This window comes from Plectropomus leopardus, chromosome 3, assembly GCF_008729295.1.
Source record: "Plectropomus leopardus isolate mb chromosome 3, YSFRI_Pleo_2.0, whole genome shotgun sequence".
NCBI classification, from domain to species: domain Eukaryota; kingdom Metazoa; phylum Chordata; class Actinopteri; order Perciformes; family Serranidae; genus Plectropomus; species Plectropomus leopardus.
Genome location: NC_056465.1, coordinates 31,671,213 through 31,681,983, shown reverse-complemented (window position 1 = coordinate 31,681,983; position 10,771 = coordinate 31,671,213). Strand labels below are relative to the sequence as shown.

The 10,771-nt window shown below is 44.7% G+C and overlaps 1 protein-coding gene and 1 long non-coding RNA gene across 2 annotated transcripts; one reads left to right on the top strand and one right to left on the bottom strand.

Moving 5' to 3' along the window:
- The first annotated feature begins 816 nt into the window (after positions 1-816).
- Positions 817-10,736, top strand: cracd (capping protein inhibiting regulator of actin dynamics). The gene is made up of 7 exons (XM_042484192.1): positions 817-927; positions 1,014-1,169; positions 1,847-2,062; positions 2,190-4,386; positions 5,878-6,068; positions 6,166-6,328; positions 9,497-10,736. The coding sequence occupies exons 1-7, from the start codon at positions 886-888 to the stop codon at positions 9,655-9,657; spliced, it is 3,126 nt and encodes a 1,041-aa protein (XP_042340126.1). The 5' UTR covers positions 817-885; the 3' UTR covers positions 9,658-10,736.
- Positions 1,092-3,840, bottom strand: LOC121941398. The gene is made up of 3 exons (XR_006105742.1): positions 3,769-3,840; positions 1,313-1,432; positions 1,092-1,178 (listed from the first exon to the last, which is right to left on the bottom strand). It is a non-coding gene; the product is annotated as an uncharacterized LOC121941398 (long non-coding RNA).
- Positions 10,737-10,771: the final 35 nt, after the last annotated feature.

The following is a 10,771-nucleotide window of genomic DNA, read 5'->3' as shown; positions in this document are numbered from 1 at the left end:
CTAAAAAAAAAAAAAAGAAAACAAACAAACAAACAAACAAAATTTTTAACCCTTTAAAACATTGAGCAACATCACTTTTCTTGTGCTGTTTTCAGATGCCTTTTACAAGTGTTTAAACCCCTGAACACAACAAATTGGTGTGATTTTTTTTCAAAAACACTGGGAAAAAAATCAATGTGCATCTTGGTAACAAGTGTTCTACAAATTGCAGAAAATGTGTAAATTTAGAAAATCATTTTTAAAAAGCTAGGGAAAACATATCAAAGTTACATATTTAAAATTATATTATAGAATTATTACAATTTTTACACACTTTTTCCAAGTCATTTCCTCATTTATTTATTTATTTATTTATTTATTTATTTATTTATCTATTACAATAACTTTTCCTTTTTTACTGATTATCTGGTAATTTTCTTGTACTTTTTTTTACCATTTTTTTTACCATTTTCTTGCAAATCTTTGAATCATTGCCTCTGCTCGTTGCCCTCTTCACATGTTCAAATCAAGCCAATTCGCTCAGGTTTCAAAGGGTTAAACACACTCTCGTAAATGCAGCAAGTTGAGGTTGCACAATCTGTAGATTATAAGGGTGAGGCTCTCTTCAAACAGGCAACAGGCTTCTAAAAGGCACAATGTGATTTCAGCCTTTAACTGATGTGCTGAAGCTGCTGGTGTGTAAAGAGGTCATTCATTTCTTTGTGTAAAATGATTTAGCTCGCTCATGATAAATGAATGAATGAGTGGCAGTAATGACACGCTGCCACACTGAAGACACTCTTATTCTCCTGCAGGGAGTTGAATCCCATCGGATCTCGAGCCCTCTCACACGACAGCATCTTCATCCCGGAGGAACCAGCGGCCGAGCCCGGTCTAGATCACAGCATGTCCCAGGAAAACGTCTCGGATAAAGTGAGGAATCTGCAGGTGGGTCTGTGTTTGTGCTCTCAGTTGCTGAACAATTATCTTTTGTCTACATATGCAACATGTAACCTTTTCTGTTGGTCAAACAGAGGCAGATAGCACAAGGTATAAAGTTCGGCCAGAGGCCTCCTTCTCTGAGGAAAAGCGAAGGAGATGAGGGGAGTTCAGATGAGGAGGAGGTTCCCCGGAGTCCTCTGAAGGTTTTGGCTCAGGTAGAAGCCGAGCCAGCACACACAGAGCCAAAGGTAAATCTTCTGCAGAAAGACAAATAAAGTTTAACTTACAACTTACAATTATGAAATTCGGTACACTAATATATCATGCCAAAAACCCTCTTGGGTTAAAAAAAAAATTTTGTGCCAATTTTTGGCGGTTTCAGGCCTCGTACTTTTGCCATCTTGTCCTACAGCATTCATCCGATCAACTTCAGAGTTGGTGTGTCTATTCTCAACCCCTTGGTGATGAAAAGTTATCACAGATCCGCACAAAACTTTTCCGGTTGGGCTGTCTATGATGTAGAGAGATGCAAATAGCTTTGAAAATGCTGCTACGTAACCAGATAAATAAAGGAAAAAAGGCAATTTATTCATTTTTGATAATAATGTAGTGTGCTAGTGTGTGTAGCATGCTATCACACGTCATGTGACATTATATTGCATTAATAAAAAGCATACTTATTCTAAGCCAATGTGAAATGTTTTTTCCAGACCTAACACTGTGCTTTTGTTGCCTAAACTTAAAAAATTACAATATCTCTGGTTCTGCTGCACTGATTTTCATCCTTTAAAAAAAAAGTCACTTGTAAGTAAGATTGTGGTATGAAAAAGCAATGCTGTTCTGGTGGAATACTCTTTTGAGATATTAGGACAAAGAATGTGTGTCTTTTAGTTTTCAATAAATTCTCTTGTTATTGTGACAAAAGCAGGTCCAGGGTGCTCAACAAGCCGGACCACACAGCACCCCAGTGAAGTCACCGAGGTCCAGACGAGTTCTTCCGCCTACTGGTACCATCGAGTCCATCAATCTGGACGCTGTCCCACAGTCTGCTCCTCGCTTAGACAACACTGCTGCCAAGCATAAACTCTCCGTCAAACCCAAAAACCAGAGGGTTTCCCGCAAACACCGGCGGTTTACACAGGTGAGCCAAACTACCTAGCCTACCTCACCTCAGTTGTGTTTGAACATGTTTTTGATTTATTTGTGATATTTCCCACCCTTTGTTGTGGTTAAGAAAATGGGAACTAATTATATTTTCCCATTTTCAGGACCTCCAAGAGGTGTCTATTCCCGGTGCGGTGCGAGAGGACCTCGAGGCAGCAGGCGTCTTCACAGACAAGCAGCGCAGAGCATCTGTTGAGTCCCTGGAAAGCTTCAAGAAGCAAAGACTTCATGAGGAGGAGAGACAGGAGACGAGGAGGAAGAGGGAGCTGGAGGAGCAGAGGCTCAAACAGGAGGAAGAGGAGAGGAGGAAGAGAGCCGCAGAGGAGCTGAGGCTGCATGAACTGGAGGAGGAGAGGTGTCGTAAACGGCAGGAGGAGGAAGAACGAAGGCTCAGAGAGGAGGCAGAGAGGAGGAGGAGGGAGGAAGAGGAAAGGATGCAGCGAGAGGAGGAGGAGCGCATCCGGAGGGAGGAGGAGGAGGCTGAAAGGAGGATGCGAGAGGAGCAAGAGTGTCGACGGCGGGAGGAAGAGGAGAGAAGACGACTGGAAGAGCACAGGAGGAAAAAAGAGGAAGAAGAAGCAAGGAGGCAGCAGGAGCTTGAGGCCGAGAGAAAGTGGAAGCTAAGAGAGGAGGAAGAGGAAAGAAAAAAGAAGGAGGAGACGGAGAAGCTGAGGTTGCAGGAGATTGAAGAAAAGAAAAAAGCAGAAGCAGAGGAGCAGAGGAGGGCTGAGGAACTGCGCTGGAGGGAGATGGAGGAGCGACAGAGACCTTTCTCTTTCAAAGTTTCCTCTGGAGAAAAGCAGATTTTGTTCCAGAAGGTCAACTTAACGCCTGTTACGCCGGCATCCAGCCACCAGAACGCTGCCGTAGCTGAGCAAAGAGAGAGCGCTAAGGTGTCCTCCTCTGAAGCAGCAGACTCCCCGAACCTGCCATCGTCTCCATATGTCCCCCATACCGCTATCTTAGTGACAGGCGCCCAGCTCTGTGGGACGGCCGTCAATTTAGACCAGATCAAAGACACCGCCTGCAAGTCTCTGCTGGGTTTGGGGGAGGATAGAAAAGCCCAGGGAACGCCGCCAACCAAGAGTAAGACTTCACCGGACCGCAAGTCTGGCAAAACCAAATCCCTCAACGATTCGGCACTCTCTACAGACCAGTCTGTCCTGGCAGAATGGGCGAGCATCAGATCAAAGATATTCAAGGGAGTCGAGGAGGGGAAGTACGACGAGTATCCTGACCCGAGTAAGACCCAGCTTCAGCCCAGCACCGAGGAGCCGCCTGCGTTTTCCCACACCAACCTCAGGAAGACCATGTCTGCCAGCGCCAAGTTCTCCATCACCCCCGCGAAGAAGAAGTTCGGAGACTCAAACCGTAATTCTGAGGTTTTTGGTGCAGATGATAAGGAAGCAGAAGAGGAAGCGACTCAGTCTGATAGTCCAACTGCAGCCTCCCCAGCTTCAACTAGTAAACCTCAAAACAGGACGAGTAAAGCCGTCCGCATCGTAGAAAGAGGGTCGGAGGAGTGTATGTTTGCCAAAGACCTCCCCTCTTTTCTGGTTCCAAGCCCCGGAGCCAAATCTGAAGGGCTGGAGTTGAAGAGCAGGGCGCAGAGCGAGACAGTGGCGCCTGAAAGTCGAGAGGAGGAAGAGGACCGAGGCCAGGACGTCGAGGACAAGCCCTCACCTTTTGGAATAAAGCTGAGGAGGACCAACTACTCCCTCCGCTTTCACAGCGAGCAGTCCACTGAGAAAAGGAAGAAGCGATACAGCGCCGGGGACAGCTTTGACGGTGTCCCTTCGCCTCTCACCCCCATCGAGCCAGACTCTGACACTTCCTCTGTCTTTTCTGACAAATCTGCGAGTCCCACATCGCCTCAGAGAGAGGGCGCGGTGGGCAAGTACTTGCATGCAGCTGCCTCCCCTGCTGTCCCTCGGGCTAAACCGGTTAAGTCTGCCAGCCCAACCACACACAGCGAAGGTGAGAAGGTGCTTTCAAAGCCGCCAGTCTACCGAAGACCAACCACGTCCCCCAAACCAAGTGTCCCCACACCGCCACCATCGCCACTACCTAAAGTGATTCACGGGCCTCCTAGTGACGCTGTGAGGACAGGAGCAGCAGAGTCATCGAGCCAGGAGCAAACGCACAGGAGCGAAGAACCTTCAGCCGTGGCCCCGTTACACCGGAGCAGCCAAGGCCAGGTCCAAGGAGAGGAGGAGCCGAAGGAGAAGAGATCCTTCTTCCCGTCCATCAACATCCCCTGGAGAGAGAAAGCAGACAGGAAGACAGAGCTCATCAAGAGAGGTCAGCGCTTTGATAAAGCATGTTCAGGGTTCCCACTAGGGATGTCCCGATCAAGATTTTTAGCCACCGATCCCGATCCGAGTCATCTGATACCAAGTCACAATCCGATACTTGTATTTACAATGCACAGTTCAAGAACCTTAAAGATATCCAAATCAATCCAGTGTACATGTGTGACAGTTTAATAGCTCTGCAATGCAGTGCAAGAAAAAAATGTTTGCATCCAAATAGTTATATAAGGGTTTCTTATTTTATTTTCACAAAGTAAACAAACTATAATATATATATATTTAAATTTCTTTTATCACAGTTTCACAGTTCCACTTGGTGTAGCTTTTTTTTTCAACAAAATTACAAAGTAAACAAACTAAAATTGTCTTAAGTAGTTGCTCTCAAATCCACTAAGTGCAGCACTGTAATAAAGGTAGAGAACATTATAAATGAGTGATATAATCGCAGTCACATTTTAAATTAGTGTTATAGCTTAACTATAACATTCCCAGTCAAAACAAATAAAAATCTGTCACAATTCTGCTTATTACAGCATTATAGTGAAACTAGTTTACAAAAAAATAACAACAAAAATTCTAATTCCACTTAAAGTGGTGTAAAGCCTAAGTTGAATGTGGAAAAAAATCCTTTTACTTATTGGAGTAACAGCATTATAACAAAACCTGAATATCTGATGCAAATTGTGCTCTCTGTTTATGACACTTGTGTGACGGCGGATGCAAACTAAGGATCGAGGCGCATGCTCAAAATAACCGATCCCTATCAATTAAAAAATGCGTTGATCGGGCCCAATACCTATCCTTCGGATTTGATTGGGACATCCCTAGTTCCCCCATATTTTCATGGCCAAAATTTCAAAACTTTTCCATAACTTTTCAAGGACCCAAATTTCCATTTCAGAATAGCATGCACTTCACTTTGTCTGCACCCAGTTACGATACTTCTCTACACAAACACACACACACACACACGCAGGACAGTCTCGCTTCCCATAACAAACGCTGCCACACTATGTCACATATACACGTAACTTGTTGTAGAGAGGAAGACTTGGCCTTTGTTTGTCATAGAGAATGAAACCTTTGCCAGATTAACATTTGTCCTTGCATGTCCTTCGATGCGACTATCGTACAACACAATGTTGATGCTGAAACGATATATGATGCATATCAGAGTTATGTCATGTCAACAGCTAACGTACAGAAAATAAATCTGCGTTATGTTACATTAAGTGGAAGGTTATCTCTGAAAGATTGTTGTCACAATGAATGTCATTACAAACAACAAAATTTCATGAATTTTCTAAAGCTCGTAATGATTTTTACAAATTCTTTTTTACAGGTTTTACATGAAATGATGATAGTGGAAGCCTGTTTGTTGTTGGTGCTGATTAGAAAATTTGCAGATTAATCACATTGGACTGAATTTCAACAATGTTTTGCCCTTCTAATATACTAAAATGTCTGTGTTCCCCTGTAGAAAAACCCTCACTACAGAGCAGGCACTCCCTGGACAGTGCGAGGGTCCAGGAGAAGGAGGCTGGGCCCTTATGGATCACACTGGCTCTGCAGAAGCAGAAGGGCTTCAGGGAGCAGCAGCAGAACCGAGAGGACCGCCGGAGCCACAGAGAGGCCAAACTGGCTGAAAAACAAGCTAGAGAGAGAGACAGTGTATGTGCTGCAGATTGACTTTTTTATATAAATATATATTTATTATGACATTCACATAATTTGGTAATATTTATAAAATCACTGATCTCTTCTGCAGGCTACGCTGGTGAGCCCCACAGAGAGCAAAGGAAGTGGGAGCTCCAGTCCCTCTTCTAAACCTCAGACACCAGAAGAGCCCAAGAGACCCGACAGCCTCCTGGGACGGTTTGAGCGCAGAGAACACCTGAAAAAATCCAACACTTTACCCAGCTCCGTCACCGGTAAGAACCTGCATGTCTAACAACAACAAAGCCATATAAGGCTGAAATGATTAATTGATTGATTTTAACTATATGTTTTATTAAAGCTCAGGCAGTTTTATTTATTATTGGACAAAAACCCCATAACACGCATTTTGTTATTCAAGTGGTCTGAAAGAACACTAGACTTCTGCGCCTCCGCTTGGCTCAGTTTTCAGGCTTTACAAAATCTAGGTCGTGATGGGACTTTGGCCAATCACTGATCATTTTCACTGATCATTTTCATTGACAGAACAGCTGTCAGTCATGTCAGTCACTGCTCGTGAACTATGGTCAAACTGCCAAACTCGGCAGTGCTGATCAAATATCAATCAAGATTGTTTTAATATATTGCCTGTTTCTTACCTCAAATGTTTTCAGGTACATATTTTAGCGTGCCACCTTAGCTTTAAAATCGGAAAGTTGTTTCGTAATTCTTGCAAATGCCAGGTGCGCTATGAGGAGACAGAAGGGCATGATTTTTTTCAAAGATTGCAGAAGATATTTGCCACATGCACTAAGGATAGTAACAGTAACATAAGAATAACACTATGCTAGTGGAAAAAAAACATAGTCGTCAAAAATGATGAAGAAAACACAGTATAGTGTGTCATCAAAAATCATGAAAAAACAGCTTAGTATAGTTTGTTATTAAAAATCATGAAAAATGTCATAATTTGGCTTGCTGTCAAAAATAATGGAAAAACATAATAATATAGTATGTCGTCAAAAATTATGAAAAAAATGTCATAGTATGGTTTGTTGTCAAAACTCATGAAAAAAACAGTGTAGTATGTCGTCAAAATCATGAAAACACGTCATAGTATACTATCTTATCAAAAATAATGAAAAAACGGGATCATGGTCGGTTGCATTGTGTGCTGGGTGGCAGGCGGGGGCAGGGGCGGGGCCTCGGGCGTGCCTATCCTCAGCATTGCAAACTGGTTCTAGGGACGTGGAGCGTTACCTCTCTGGCGGGGAAGGAGCCGGAGCTGGTGTGGGAGGTTGAGCGGTAACAACTAGATATAGTTGGGCTCACCGCCACGCACAGCACTGGTTCTGGAACTAGTGGACTCAAGTGGCTGGACTCTCGCCTTTTCTGGATTTGCCCAGGGTAAGAGGCGCCAGGCGGGTGTGGGGATACTCACAAGCTCCCGGCTGAGCGCTGCTGTGTTGGAGTTCACCCCAGGAAACTGAGTGTCGTGTGTGCATATGCACCCAACGTCAGTTCAGAGTACCCCGCCTTCCTGGAGTCTCTGGGTGTCGCCCTGGAAAGGGTGCCGACTGGAGACTCCATAGTTCTTCTGGGGGACTTAACCGCTCACGTGGGCAACGACGGAGAAACCTGGAGAAGCGTGATTGGGAGGAATGGCCTGCCTGATCTAAGCCCGAGTGGTGTTTTGTTATTGGACTTTAGTGCCAGTCATGGATTGTCCATAACAAACACCATGTTCGAGCATAGGGATGTTCATAAGTGTACCTGGTACCAGAGCTCCCAAGGTTAAAAATCGATGATCGATTTCATAGTTGTATCATCTGATTTGCGGCCGTATGTTTTGGACACTCGGGTGAAGAGAGGAGTGGAGCTGTCAACTGATCACCACCTGGTGGTGAGTTGGATCAGGTGGCGGTGAAGGCTGCTTGACAGACCTTGTAAACCCAAGCATGTGGTGAGGGTGAACTGGGAATGTCTGGCGGAGGCCCCCCTGTCCACGAGATCTTCAACTCAAGCCTCCGGAGGAACTTTTCGTGCATCCCGGGGGACGTTGGGGACGTGGAATCTGAGTGGTCCTTGTTCAAAACCTCCACTGTGGAGGCGGCTGCTGGAAGCTGTGGTCAGAAGGTTGTTGGTGCTTGATGTGGCGGCAACCAAAAGACCCCCTGGTGGACACCAGTGGTAAAGGAGGCCGTCAAACTGAAGAAGGAGGTCTTCTGGGCTTTGTTGGCCTGAGGATCTCCAGAAACAGTGGACGGGTACCAGGCGACCTCCTCTGCTGCAGCCCTTAGATGATCAGCTCTTCACCCTTGCAAGGCTGCTGCAGGGGTTGTGGGAGTTTGCTCATCCGGTCTACATGTGCTTTGTGGACTTGGAGAAGGCCTACAACCGTGTCCCAATGGGAGTCCTGTGGGGGGTACTGCTGGAGTACAGGACATCTGTGAGGAGCTCGGAGAAGAGCTGGTGCTCCTTTGTGTCGAAAGGGGCCAGTTGAAGTGGTTCGGGCGTCTGATCAGGATGCCTCCTGGTTGCCTCCCGCTGGAGGTGTTCCAGGCATGTCCTAATGGTAGGAGGCCCCAGGGCAGACGCAGAACACGCTGGAGGGATTACATATAACGTCTGGCCTGGGAATGCCTTGGGGTCCCCCAGGAGGAACTAGAAAGCGTTGCTGGGGAGAGGAACGTCTTGAGCGCTCTGCTTAGCCTAGTACCCCCCCGACCCGACCTCAGAAAAGCAGACAAAAATGGATGGATGGATGTTGTAAAAAATAATGAAAAAAATAAAAACAAAAACGTAACATTATAGCATGTTATCAACAATCATGGAAAAACGTCTTAGTATGTTATGTCATAGCCCAAGTTACTTTGAGCTTTAGACTTCTTTACAGTTTTCAGATGTTTAAAGACTATTATTTGACATATTCTAAAGACTAAATGTTATTGAGTATTTGCAGCTAAATAGGTGTCATTTAACCCCCTCTATGAAATGAGCTTTGTGTTTTTTTAGGCCAACCAGGAAGTTAGCATCACACTGGTTTTTGAATGGGATTTTCGATTATCGCCAAAAATAGGCTCTGTAATGAACGAGTATATATGACACTTTGTTGATACATTTTGTTCAGCATGATAATCTTCACAAATGAATACCAATTTTGTGTGTTTTGAAACGTAAATGAAATTGCGAGAAGCAAAAAGCTGTTATTAGGCTATACCTGAACTACATCGTGGTTGCATGACTTAAACATCATCACCCCGAATCGTTCAACTTCACTGTAAAAACACATTAACTGACAATCAAAAAATATCATAAACAGGTAAATCTACAAGTTTGAGCGTGACTCTTACTTTAAACTGTAAAGCTGGGTGAGTGCGTTTAATGAATTTATGTGTGCGGTGTTACGACGTCTAATTATTTTCCTTGATCTGTTGTTTCAGTCGAGATTGCAGACTCTACACCGTCGCCACCTGCTGTCAAGGAGGTGTCAAAGCGTTTCCCCTCCAGTGACTCTCCGCAGGTGTCCACAGAGCCAGCCTGGCTGGCACTGGCCAAGCGAAAGGCCAAAGCCTGGAGCGACTGTCCTCAGATCATCAAATAACCCCCCACCCCAGCTTCACTCTGGGCTCTGCTGGCCTGCATCGAGACTGCACACTGCCCATGGACTCTAAAGCAACCTGGAGAGTCACCCATCCCCCGCCCCCGCCCTCCATGAAAACCCTCCTGACTGTGAAACAAGTAAAGCCCTCCATCACCACACCCCCCCACACACACACACTGGCTGGTACTATTATCATGTTAAAGTGCGCTTCACATTCAAATATTCCAATACAATCGCACAGATATATGTAAACAATTGCGCGCATGCACATACTGTATACAAACACAAAAAGTATAACGTTGCAGTCCGGGGCGGCAGCCAATCACAACCATGGCTGGCCATTGCAATAGCCAACCCCAATTTTTTTTTTTATTTTGTAGCCAACTGCGTCACCATGGTTGTAAATAAATCATTCGCTCATCACAACAAAAGTTCGTAGAGAGGTGAAGCTCTGACATGTGACAGTGTTTAATCAACAGAGGGTAACTGTCTGAATCGTGTTTTAAGGGCTACCAGTAACAATAACTCGACATGACCCTGTTGAATCTGACGGAAGTGTTACAGGTATTATTTATGTAAAGAAACGATACTGTATCTCCTCTCTGAGCCTTGTTTGTCATGAACAATTTTTTTTTTTTTTTTTTTTACTCATACTCGAAACCTTAGCATAACAATTCTCACTGTGTCCGTGACGACTGTGATAGCTGTCAAAAAGGCTATTGTACAATTTTTTGCCATTTTAAAGTAACCTGTCATAATCACACGGTGGGTGCACCTAAACACAGCACTGAAGACCACAAGTGTTAATGGGCATTGACGTGACTTGGATTTTTTTTTTTTTTGCTAATGGAGACAGACACCTGCTTGCTGTAACATACAATTCTTGTAGCCGTCCTCCCGTAACACACTTGTGTTTGCAGGCTTACGCCATCACTTCCTCGTAAATGTGATATTATCTTAGCATTTCCTCTGTGAAAGGGAAAAAAAAACTCCAGCATTCTCATTTCCTGCCGCTCATTCACTGATCTGTATGTATGTAAGTATGTACTGTACGGAAGGCGTCAGAAAGAGTCACTTTGTCATTTTGTTTCTAACGTTGGTCGTGCACAATAGT